Here is a 12645-nt window from a genome sequence, read left to right as displayed (position 1 = left end):
GAGTCTCTGCAATATAGTTACTTTCCAGTCTGTGTGCCACCCACCCAGCAGGTATGGGGTTGCTTATATCATGTAATCACCCCTCCTACCATCTCGATATGGCCTCCACTTTGTATTTTGGTGTAGGATATCTTTTTTGGTTGTTTCCGGTCTATTTTGTTTTAGCTTGTTCAGCCATTGGTTGTAATGTTGTTGCTTTATGAGAGAAGGTGAGCTCCATTCCTTCTACTCTTCCATCTTAATCCCATCTCCCTCTATTTAGTTTTTTAAGGAATGTCTATACTTTTCTCCATAGTGGTTGTACCAGTTTACATTCCCACCAGTTTACTTTTCTCCATAGTGATTGTACCAGTTTACATTCCCTTTTCTCCACACCTTTTTCAGCATTTATTGTTTGTGGGCCTTTTTTGGCAACTCCTGCAGCGTGTGGAAGTTCCCAGGTCAAGGATCAGACCCATGCCACAGCAGCGACCCAAGTCACTGCAGTGACAACACCAAATCCTTAACCCTCTGTACCACAAGAGAACTGTTTGTAGACTTTTGATGATGGCCATTCTGACTGATGGGAGGTAATACCTCATTGTAGTTTTGATTTGCATTTCTCTAATAACTAGTGATATTGATCATCTATTCATGGCTTTTTGGCCATCTCTCTGTCTGCTTTGGAGAAGTGTCTGTTTAGATCTTCTGACTTTTTTAATCTTGGTTTTTTTTTTTTGGTATAAAAGCTTAATGAGGTGTTTGTATATTTTGGAGATTAATCCCCTGTTGGTCACTTCATTTGCAAATATTTTCTCCCATTCTGTGAGTTGTCTTTTTGTTTTGTTTATAGTTTTCATTGATGTGGAAAACTTCTAAGTTTAATGAAGTCCCATTTGTTTATTTTTGTTTTTATTTTCATTACACTAGGAGGTAGATCTGAAAAGATATTGCTGCAGTTTATATCAAAGAGTGTTCAGCCTATATTTTCCTCTAAGAGTTTTATAGTATCTGGTCTTATATTTAGGTCTTTAATCTGTTTTAAGTTTATTTTGTGTATGGTGTTAGAGAATGTGTAATTTCAACCTTTTACATGTAGCTGTCCAGTTTTCCCAGCACCACTTATTGAAGACACTGTCTTTTCTCCATTGTATGTTCTTGACTTCTTTGTTGTAGATTTGTTGACCTTAGGTCCTTGGGTTAATTTTGGACTTTCTGTCCTGTTCCATTGATCTATATGGCTGTTATCTTTGGTGCCTGTACCATACTGTTTTAACGACTGTAGCTTTGTAGTCTAGTCTGAAGTTAGGGAGCCTGACTCCTCCAGCTCCATTTTTCTTAGAATTGCTTTGGCTATTTGGGGATTTTTGCATTGCCATAAAAATTTTAAAACTTTTTGTTCTAGTTCTGTGAAAAATTCCATTGGTAATTCGAAAGGGATTGTATTGAATCTGTAGATTGCCTTGGGTAGTATAGTCATTTTGACAGTATTGATTCTTCCAACCCAAGACCATGGCTTATCTTTCCATTGGTTGGTGTCCTCTTTGATTTTTCTTATCAGCCTCATAGTTTTCAGAGTACAGGTCTTTTGTCTCTTTAGGTAGGTTTATTCTTAAAGTATTTTATTCTTTTTGATGTGATGGTAAATGAGATTGTTTCCTTAATTTTCCTTTCTGATCTTTCATTTTTAGTATATAGAAATGCAGTTGATTTCTGTGTAGTAATTTTGTATCCTGCAACCTTACCTTATTCATCAATGAGCTCTAACAGTTTTCTGGTAGCATCTTTAGGATTTTCTATGTGTAGAAACGTGGCAGTTTTACTTCTTTTCCAATTTGGATTTCTTTATTTCTTTTTCTTTCCTGATTCCCATGGGTAAGACTTCCAAAACTATGTTGAATAAAAGTGGCGAGAGTGGACATCCTTGTTTTGTTTCTGATCCTAGCAGAAATTCTTTAAGCTTTTCACCATTGAGAATGATAGTCGTGGGTTTGTCATATATGGTCTTTATTATGTTGAGGTAACTTTCCATTATGTCCACTTTCTAGAGTGTTTTTATCAAAAATGGGTATTGGATTTTGTTAAAAGCTTCTCCTGAAGCTATTGAAATGATCTTATGGTTTTTATTCTTTGCTTTCTTAATGTTGTGTGTCACACTAATTGATTTGCAGATACTGAAAATTCCTTGTATCCCTGGGATAAATCCCAGTTGATCATGGTGTATGATCATTTTAAGGTATTTTTGGATTTGGTTTGCTAGTATTTTGTTGAGGATTTTGGCTTCTATGTTCATCAGTAATATTGGCCTGTAATTTCCTTTTTTTTTGTGGTATCTTTCTCTGGTTTTGGTATCAAGGTGATAATAACCTCCTGGAATAAGTTCAGAAGTGTTCCTTCCTCTGTAGTTTTTTTGAAATAGTTTCAGAAGGATAGGTGTTAACTTTTCTCTAAATGTTTGATGGAATTTGCCTGTGATGTCATCAGGTCCTGAACTTTTGTTTTTGTAAATTTTTAAGTTACAGTTTTAATTTCTGTGCTTGTGATGTATCTATTCATATTTTCCACTTCTTCCTGGTTCAGTCTTGGAGGGTTGTACCTTTCTAAGATTGTGTCTGTTTCTTCTAGATTGTCCATTTTATTGGCATATAGTTGCTTATAGTTTTCTTATGATACTTTGTTTTTCTGTGATGTCTGATGTAACTTCCCCTTTTTCTTTCTTTTTTCTTTTGTTTGTTTTATGGCTATACCTGCAACATATGGAATTTCCTTGTTTAGGGTCAGAGATACAGCTGCCTATGCCACAGCCACAGCAACATTGGATCTGAGCTGTGTCTGCAACCTACACTGCAGCTTCTGGCTCTGCCAGATCCTTAACTCACAGAGTGAGGCCATGGATTGAACCTGCATCCTCACAGACACTGTGTTGGGTTCTTAACCCACTGAGCCACAATGGGAATTCCAATAAATTCTCTTTTTCCATTTCTATTTTGTTGGTTTGAGCCCTCTTCCTTTTTTTCTTGATGTGTCTGTTTAAGGGTTTATCAATTTTATCTTTTCAAAAACCACCTTTTAGTTTCATTTGTCTTTTTTGTTCTTTTCTTCACCTCTATCTCATGTATTTCTGCTCTAATCTTTTATGATTTCTTCCCTTCTACTATCTTTGGGTTTTGTTCTTCTTTCTCTGGTTGCTCTACGTGTACAGTTAAGTTGTTTTGAGATATTTCTTGTTTTCTGAGTTAAGTTCGTATTGCTATAAACTTTCCTCTTAGAACTGCTTTTGCTGCATCTTACAGGTTTTGGATCATTGGGTTTTCATTTTCATTTGTCTCTAGATATTGTTTGATTACCTCTCTTGATTTCTTCAGTGATCCATTATTTTAGCAGCATATATATTGTTTAGCATCCATATGTTTGTGGGTTTTGCAGTTTTTTCCTTGTAGTTGATTTCTAGTGTTATCATGTGGTCAGAAAAGTTGCTTGATATGATTTCACTTTTCTAAAATTTACTGAGGCTTGATCTGTGGCCCAGAACGTGATCTATCCTGGAGAATGTTCTGTGTGTGCTTGAGAAGAACATGTATTCTGTTGCTTTCTGATGGGGTGTTCTATAAATATCTGTTAAGTCCATCTGGTCTAATGCATCATTTAAGGCCTGTGTTTCATTGTTGATTTTCTGTTCGTTGCTGAAAGTATGGTATTAAAATCTCCCACTATTATTGTGTTTTTGTTTATTACTCCTTTTATGGCTACTTGTAGTTCCCTTATATATTGAGGTGACCCTATGTTGGGTGCATATATATTCATAATTGTTATATCTTCTTGGAATTATTCCCTCCCTTTTTAAAAATTTTTATGGCCACATCCACAGCATATGGAAATTCCTGGGCCAGGTATTGAGTCCAAGCCACAGCTTTGACCTACACCATCACTTCAGCAATGTTGGGTCCTTTTAACCCACTGTGCTGGACTAGGGATTGATCTGCACCTCTGCATCAACCTGAGCCACTGCAGTTGGATCCTTAACCTACTCTGCCACAGCAGGAATTCCTTGTCTCTTGATCATTAGGTAGTGCCCTTCTTCTCTTGTAACATTCTTTATTTTTAAATTCTGTCTGATATGAATATTGCTACTCCAGCTTTCCTTTGATTTCCATTTGCATGGAATATCTTCTTTCATGCCCTCACTGTCAGTGTATATATTTTCCTGCCTCTGAAGTGGGTCTCATATAGACAGCGTATATACAGTCTTGTTTTTGTATCCACCTTTTCAGGGCTTTTTATGCTTTCCTTTGCTATACAAAAGCTTGTAAGTTTGATTAGGTCCCATTTGTTTATTTTTGTTTTTATTTATATTGCCTTGGGAGACTGATCTAATAAAACATTTGTACAATTTTTGTTAGAACATGTTTTGTCTATGTTCTATTCTAGGAGTTTTGTGGTGTCATGTCTTATTTTTCAATATTTAAGCCACTGTAGTTTATTTTTGTGCATGGTGTTAGCATGTGTTCTGATGTCATTGATTTATATGCAGCTGTACAATTTTCCCAGTACCATTTGCTCAAGCGACTGTCTTTTCTCCATTTTATATTCTTTGCTCCTTTGTCAAAGATTAATTGCCATGTATGTCTGGGTTTATTTCTGGGTTTTCTATTCTGTCCCATTGATTGTATGTCTGTTTTTGTACCAATACCACACAGTTTAGTTGTTGTAGCTTTGTAGTATTGTCTGAAGTCTGGAGGAGTTATGCCTCATGCTCTGTTTTTATTCCTCAGGATTGCTTTGGCAGTTGTGGGTCTTTTATGGTTCCATATAAATTTTTGGATTATTTGTTGTAGTTCTGTGAAAAATGTCATGGGTAAATTGAAAGGGGTCACATTCAGTATGTAGATTGCTTTGGGTAGTATGGCCATTTTAACAATATTAACTCTTCTAAAGAGCATGGGATATCTTTCCATTTCATTGAATCCCCTTTAATTCTTTTATCAATGTTTTATAGTTCTTAGCATATAAGTTCTTCACCTCCTTGGTCAGAATATTCCTAGGTATTTTTTTAATGCAATTTTAAAAGATACTGTTTTACATTCCTTTTCTGATATTTCATTGTTCATATACAAAAACACAACCAATTTCTGAATGTTAACCTCATATCCTGCTACTTTGCTGAATTCCTTTATCAGATCTAGTAGTTTTTGTATAGAGTCCTTAGGGTATTCTATACATAATGGCATGTCACCTGCATATAGTGACAACTTTACATCTTCTTTCCAATCTGGATACCTTTTATTTCTTGTCTGTTTTTTGTGGCCAGGACTTCCAATACTATGTTGAATGAAAGTGGGGAGAGTGGGCATCCTTATCTTGTTCAGGATTTGAGCAGGAATGCTTTCAGTTTTTCTGTGTTGAGTATTATGTTGGCTGTGGGTTTGTCATAAATGGCTTTTATTAGGTTGAGATATGTTCCCTCTATACCGTCTTCAGTAAGAGTTTTTTTTTTTTTTTATCATGAATGGATGTTGGATTTTGTCGTATGCTTTTTCTGTATCTATTGAGTTGGTCATGTGGTTTTTGACTTCTCTTTTGTTAATGTGGTGTATTACATTGATTGATTTGTGTATGTTGAACCATCCTCATGAACTTGGAATGAATCGCACCTAGTTGTGGTGTATGATGTTTTTTATGTGTTGTTGGATTTGGTTGGCTAAAATTTTGTTGAGAATTTTTGCATCTATATTCATTGAAGATTTTTCCCTATGATTTTTTTTTTATCTTTTGTCTTTTTAGGGCTGCACCTGAGGCATATGGAGATTCCCAGGCTGGGGTCAAATCAGAGCTGTAGTCACCAGCCTGTGCCACAGCCACAGCAATGCAAGATCCAAGCCATGTCTGTGACTTACACCACAGCTCACAGCAATGCTGAATCCTTAACCCACTGAACAAGGCCAGGGATCGAACCCACATCATCATGGATGCTAGTCAGGTTTGTTAACCACTGAAATGATGGGAACTCCTGATTTTCTTTTTTGGTGGAATCTTTGTTTGGTTTTGGTATTAGGGTGATGGTGGCTTCAAGATCGTCTTTGGGAGTATTTCATCTTCAGTCTTTTGGAAGAGTTTGAGAATGATCAATATAAGTTTCTTCTTGGTATATTTGGTATAATTCACCTCTGAAGCCATTTTATACTGGACTTTTGTTTGTAGGGAGTTTTTTAAAATTACATATTCAGTTTTACTTCTAGTGAATGATCATTTCTTCTAAGTACTCTGTTGTTGACTAGGTTATTCCTTCTCTCAGATGCCAACTGCTTTGCTTTCTCACCCTCAGGCTTCTTTCTGAGCCCAACTTTCCTCAAACGTCCATGAATCTTGGTCATTCTCTTGTGTTTGTAATGGTGGTACTAGGCTGCTCTATTTGGGGGGATGGCATGAATTTCTTCATCAGTACTGTGGCCACTGTTCCACCTGCTCACCTCATCCCAGCTGTTGTGACTGGCTGCTCTGTGTGGGGCATGGCTAAGCTTCCCCACAGAGTGTGTGCAGGGGTGGAGGAGTGGAAACTCTTAGTTTAAAGAGTATAGTTAACAGAAATGGGATGGGTAGACTGTTCTAGTTGCTCACTGACACATTATAGTGGCTTTCAGTGATCATTTATCTTCTAAAAAGCATACTTTTCCTTATGAAAAGTACTAGTTTTTAGAGCCCTCTGGACCCTTGTTCTAATTTGACGATTGTTCCCTAGGCCTGCTACACAGCTTCCATCCTGAGATATATTTTCATGTTTCTCTCATGTTTCTTGATTTCGCTTGTCTTCTTTTTGGATTTCTTAGAGAACTTCCTTAAGTAATTCTCAGAATCTGTGTATAGTAAAACCTTTATGTTCTTACTTATATGAAAATGTCTTTATTTTGTAACCACACTTGAATGATAGTTCAGTTGGGTATAAAATTACAAGTTCAAAATAAGTTTCCCTCAGAATTTTGAACACATTTTTCCTTTCAGTGGTCTAGTGTTATTAATGCAAAGCTTGATGGTAATTTGATAATCTGTTTCTTGTTCCTTTGTAGGTAACCTGTTCGTTCTATGAGAGCTGAGATGTCATGAGAATGAGGCTAGGTGTGAGTCTTTTATCATTCATCTTGTTTGCCAACCCATTCAGAAGGTTCATGCTGTGAGGCCTGGGAACTTTGGCTTTTATTCTCTCCATGTTATTTCTGTCTTTTTAAAAATCATATCAGCCAGATAATAGGCTCCCTATATTGATCATCTCCGTCTGTAACTTTCCTTTCTTCTTGCTTTCACTCTGATGACTTTTCTTCCAGCTTTTTAATCATATTTTTACATTTAAACAGTTGAGTTTCAGTTTCCAAGAACTTTCTTTTCTAAAGATGACTTGATTTTTTTTATTAGCCTGTTCTTATCTTGGGGGTGCAATATCTTGGGGTCTTTCTGAGGATACTAATTAGAATTTTAAAAAATTTCTGTTTCCTGAATTTTCTCTTCTGTGTCCTTGCTAACCCCATGGTAGTCCTCTCCCTAATCCTGTTAATGAGGCGTCTCCCTCCTCCACTGCTTGTGCTGTGTTTATTTTGGCTGCAAGTTTATCTGACTCTGTCATCTCAGTTGCTTCCCATGCTCCCAGAAATTTATCTAAATTTTTTAGACTTTCATTTTGACAGTGAAAAAAAAAATTCCTCATTTTGGAAGAGGTGGAGGAGGAGAATGAGTAGCTGAGCTCATTACCTCAGACCCAGTCCCTCCATTTCTCCCCAGTATTTCAGAACTGCCTTTGATATTTACTTTAAATGGAATGGCAGCCAGTGAAAGTTGCTACGTAGATGTAGATTCTGATACTTTGAATGAATTTCCAACAAAGCTGGTCTGTGATTTTTTTTTTTCACGTCATTATCCTGAAGGGGCCTCGGGTTTGTTGAGAAGCCAGTTGTGGTGCCTGGAGGCCTGAGTTCTCTACCTTGATGCCATTCCCAGAGGTGATGGGGAGATTGCTTTCCTCCCAGGGCCATCAGTGGTCCTGAATATCCCAGAAGGCTCTCAGGGCCTGTGGGCTCAGCCTGCACCCCTCTCTGCCCAGTGTGCACCTTTCCTCTCCCGCTCAGGGCCTGACTGAGGGAGTAAGAGTGCAGTTCTGGGACAGTGGTCAGAATCTGTGATGAGAGTGTTCTCAGACCTCATTGTGGGGAGTTTCACCTGGAAGACCCCCCCCACCCATTAGGAAAGGGGTGATGAGGTCTCTGGATGAGAGCTCAGATGAAGAACCACAGATGATGTGTGCCAGCTGTTAGCGGGCTACCCCTGAGGTTGTGCAGACTTCGTACCTGCCCACGTCCATGATTTATGTCATTTTGTTCCCATGAGGGAAGTAAGGACCAGCCTGGCCCTTGTTTCTCCCCAGTGTGTCCCCACATCCAGTCTGTTTCCTGCTCCTTCCTGACAAGACCAACTGTCCAGCCTCCCAACCAGCCCCTGAGGGTCTCTTGGTTTTGTTATATCATCTGCTCAGCAAACACTTAGCAAAGCCATGAACGATGAAGCTAATGAATGAACTTTGCATCTCTGTCCATAGATTATGCTTTTCCGGACCTGACTGAGAAGGTGGGTGCTGTGGAAGACACCAGCCAGGGTCAAGAGGCGCCCAGCGCCCCCTCTCACCTACCCAAGATGAGCCTGGTGGAGCCACCCTGGCATGTGGTCCCCAGAGAGGAGGAGGATGAGGAAGAGGTGGAGGAGGAAGAGGAGGAGGAGGAGGAGGAGGAGCAGCTTCTGCCTGTGACCACATACCAGGGAGAGGCCCGAACTCAGGCCCACACCTCTCCTCCGACCCGGAGCAGCCAGACCGCAGGAACCTCTGAGCACAGGCAGGATGAGTCTGTGGATCAGGCCTCCTCAGGTGTGGAGGTGGGAAGCAGCTTAGAGCTGAGCTTGTCCCCACCTGCAGTCTCCCAGAGCCCGGTGACCCTGGGGGGTCAGGACGTGGATGGCCTGGGGGCAGGGGGGGCAGTGCTGCAGGCCGCAGGGCATGGGGGAGAGTTGGAGACCATCGAGGAGGCCACGCCAGGAGCCACTGGATTGGCTGGCGAGCCAGGGGAGGTGCCGTCCGTGGCCTCGTTCTCTCAGACAGAAGCTCCCAGAGGGGCTGAGGCCCCTGACAGAAACCCCCTGCCACTTGGAGCTTCAGCCTCACTCCCACCGGCCCCTGAAGACATGGAGCCAACACTGTCCTCTACTCCCTTGGGGCGAGAAGGCCTCAGCCCGCAGCCCCAGGAAGGGCCGGCCGTGGAGACCCCGTCTAGAACGCCCTGGGACTCCACACAGGTAAGGGGAAGGTGCGAGGGTCTGCCTCTCCCCTGGATGGCGTTGCAGGCCCTGGGAGACTCTGGGAGGTGTGCCACACAGCCCTGTGGTGGGTGTCCTCATTGCACTTACATGCAAAGTAAATAGCCTCGGAAAGCTTGGCACCCCGGCCCACTTTTCACTCATTCTGGTGCCCCTTGCTCCTCACAGCCACCCTCGCCAGCCCCACCTCCACATCCTCCTCAACCCACACTCACCAGGAGCAAAGGAGAGGGGTCTTGGGAGGCCAGCTTGTACATCTGACCCACAGCTGAGGTATTGTTTGGCCTTCAAAGTCAGCCTCTGGAAGCCTCCCACCAGTGCACACCAGGCACCTGTGCCACAGTTCCCGCCTCCTCTCAGTGCCTTATGGGGGCTGTCTGCTCCCACCTACATCACAGCTACACCTGTCATCCCCTTCCACTCCTCCGATGCCATTTCCTCTGCCTCTGGACAGTCAGCCTCATTCTTGTCCCCTTGCACAGGTGATTTGCAGAGACTGGAGCAACCTGGCCGGGAAGAACTACATCATCCTGAACATGACGGAGAACGTGGACTGTGTGAGTGCTGGGCTCGGGCGGCCTGGGAGGCCTGGCTCTGAGTCCGGGTGAGCGGCTCCCACCTCTGTCTGAGAAAAGAGCATGCTAATAAGGGCTCTGGGTTTTTGCCCCCCAGCCCACTCCCCCTACCCTGCTTCTTGGCTTTAAAGGGGCAGCTCTGCCTGTGTCATGCCTCTCTGAGGATACTGAGAGTGCTTCCTGAAGAGCTGCTGTCTCTCTGTACAGATTGCTTCCCCATTTGTTTACTGTGGTCTCGGTTTTCTACCGCATCCTCTCCTCAGATGCCTGGTGGTGTTTGTTCAGAGCTGTTTAAAGAGGGCCATCAAAAAGCTGGGGTGGGGGTGGAGTTCCCATTGTGGCTCAGTGGGTTAAGAACCCAGTATAGTGTGTGAAGATGTGGGTTTAATCCCTGGCCCTGCTCAGTGGGTTAAGGATCTCATGTTGCTCTGAACTGTGGTGTAGGTCGCAGACATAGCTCGGATCCTACGTTGCTGTGGTTGTGGTGTAGGCTGGCAGCTACAGCTCTAAGTCATCCCCTTGCCTGGGAACTTCCATATGCTTCAGGTCTGGCCCTTAAAAGACAAAAACAAAGCTGGGGGAAGCTTTGAGTGTAAATGGGGGGTTCACTGCAGCTTCTCAGGAGAATGGTCTGGCTGGGCTATATCACTTGAAAATTTTCTCACTCAGTGTCTTTAGGTCTTTCCTCATGGGTGAACTGAGGTCCTTGGAAAGGACAGGTAGCTGCCTGTGCTCTGGGAGCAAGGTGGGGAGAGGGCTGTTAGAACACGTGTGTGCGGGCAAGCTCACTGGCTGCTCCCACCACTGTGTGTGGTGTTCTCTAGGTTAGAGACCCTTTATTACCTGTGTTGGAGAATCAGCTTCCAGCTTCTGCAGGGAGAAGGGACATCAGCAGCCATGTAGTGTTGGGAGGAACTCCTCATCCTGATCATTTTTAACTGTACAGTTTTGGAGAGTCTCCTGTATCATTGCGTATAGTTGGGGTGTGTTCACTTTCATTCTGTTTATTCACTTGACTCTTGATGGGCCCTTGGGGAGCAGGCTGTTGTATGATGCTCCGGGCATCCTGGGGCATGGACTCTGGTGGGTGGGCACGTGGCTGGATGTACCCACATGTACTGCCCTTCAGTGGATGCCATTGGCAGCTATGCACAGTGATCACACACAGGGTGTCCCTGCTGCCAGGTCTCCACCAGCCAGCAGCCTTGTTTCTCACGGTAACCATTTTGCAAGGCGTGTGGTGTAGTAGCATCACTGTGGGTTTAGATTGTATTTCCCTGGTGATTAATGAAGTTGAGCAACTTTTCATGTGTATTTTGGCCAGCTGGATAGCCTCTTTTTTGTGAAGTGTCTATTTAGATCTTCTGCACATTTATCTATTGAGTTATCTGACTTTTAAAATTGGTGCCTATGAATTATTTATATATCCTGAATATGAAATCTCTGTCAATCATAACATAAGTATCATCTGCCACTTGCTGTGTTGCCGTTTCACCCTTTTTTTTTCCTTCTTCTTTTTTGGCCGCCTTCTTTTTTTTTTCCTTTTTCTTTTTTGGCCGCCTTGCAGCATATGGAGTTCCTGGGACAGGGATCAGATCCAAGCTGCAGTTGCCACCTGAGCTGCAGCTGCAGCAAGCTGGATCCCTACTCCAGCCACTGTGCCAGCCAGGGATCGAACCTGTGTCCCAGTGCTCCCAAGACATCACCTACCCCATTGTGCCACAGCAGGGACTCCTGCCTTTTCATTCCTAATAGCATCCTCTGATAAATGGAAGTTAATTTTTTTTTGAATTTGATCATAAAATAGTCCAATTTATTAATTTTTTTCCTTCAAGGATACTGGATTGGGGTCTAGTTTAGAAATATTTACCTACTTAAAAATCATGAAGATAGCTGTCTTTACTCACTTCTTAAAAGTGTTAGGTCTGAAATGCATCTAAAATTGACTTTTTTTGTATGGAGTGAGGTATGGGGTCCGGTATGTTTTTATTTTCCACTGGGATGTCCAGTTCTACCAGCATCCATGATTGAATAAGCACTTTTCTTTGAATCCTCACAGCAAGCCCACAGTTTTAGGACCAGTGCCTACATTTTCAGACAGGGAACCTGAGGCTTAGCAAGATAGAGTGTTTTGGTAAAGGTCACAGAGCTAATAAATGGGAGAACCAAGATTTGAACCCACATTTATGTAACTCCAAAGCCAGGGCTTCCCCTTCAGGCCACTGACACTTAGTTCCCATCTATAAAACAAGTGGTACGAAATACGTAGTCTTCAGACACCCCAGAAGTGACATGGTGGGTCTAGGGCTTAAGCCAGGCAGACACCTGGACCCAGAGAATGTGGGGCGGCCCAGGCCATGGAGCACAGGCTGCAACACATGCATGGGGAGGTGCTGCCCAGTAGGAGGGGGTTTCTTTTGCAAGCAGTGGGGCCCCAGGGTTATAGTGCATGCACCCTGCTCAGGCCTGGGGCCTTCCTTTCCTCTGGTATGCACACAAGCAGCTCCTAGGAGCTGGTTTAGGCACTGGGCACCCCTAGCTGCTTGGGTTCTCTCCAGGTGCAGAGTTGGCTTCTGTTAGGCCAGTAGGTGCCAGTGCTCGTCAGGGCCTGTGCCTGGCACTTGCCATGACAACAAAGAACTTCCATCGCTTTCATGGCATGACAGCCATGCTTCTTAGCTTGGGCTCCAGCAGAAAGGAGATCAGGGTGTCCAGGTGGCCTTCAGGTGCCTGTGCCTTGAGG

General features: G+C 42.8%; 1 protein-coding gene across 2 annotated transcripts in view; it reads left to right on the top strand.

Moving 5' to 3' along the window:
• Window positions 1-12645, top strand: part of PODXL2 (podocalyxin like 2) — a 43653-nt gene that overhangs the window by 26474 nt on the left and 4534 nt on the right. Inside the window, exons 1-3 of one of the 2 annotated variants that reach the window (XM_013982020.3) lie at window positions 7041-7089; window positions 8558-9306; window positions 9810-9884. In XM_013982020.3, coding sequence (XP_013837474.2) covers window positions 7074-7089; window positions 8558-9306; window positions 9810-9884 — 840 coding nt within the window. In that variant the 5' untranslated portion in view covers window positions 7041-7073. Of the gene's footprint in view, window positions 1-7040; window positions 7090-8557; window positions 9307-9809; window positions 9885-12645 lie in introns of those variants that run through there. The other variant, XM_003358547.5, reaches the window with a different exon arrangement.

Source organism: Sus scrofa, chromosome 13 (assembly GCF_054392235.1).
Source record: "Sus scrofa isolate SSC_HxYL_T2T_F1_AM1 chromosome 13, Sscrofa_HxYL_maternal_Yorkshire_Landrace_v2.0, whole genome shotgun sequence".
Taxonomy (NCBI): Eukaryota; Metazoa; Chordata; class Mammalia; order Artiodactyla; family Suidae; genus Sus; species Sus scrofa.
The sequence above is the reverse complement of the archived record's forward strand: the minus strand, read 5'-3'. Positions and strand labels throughout refer to the sequence as shown.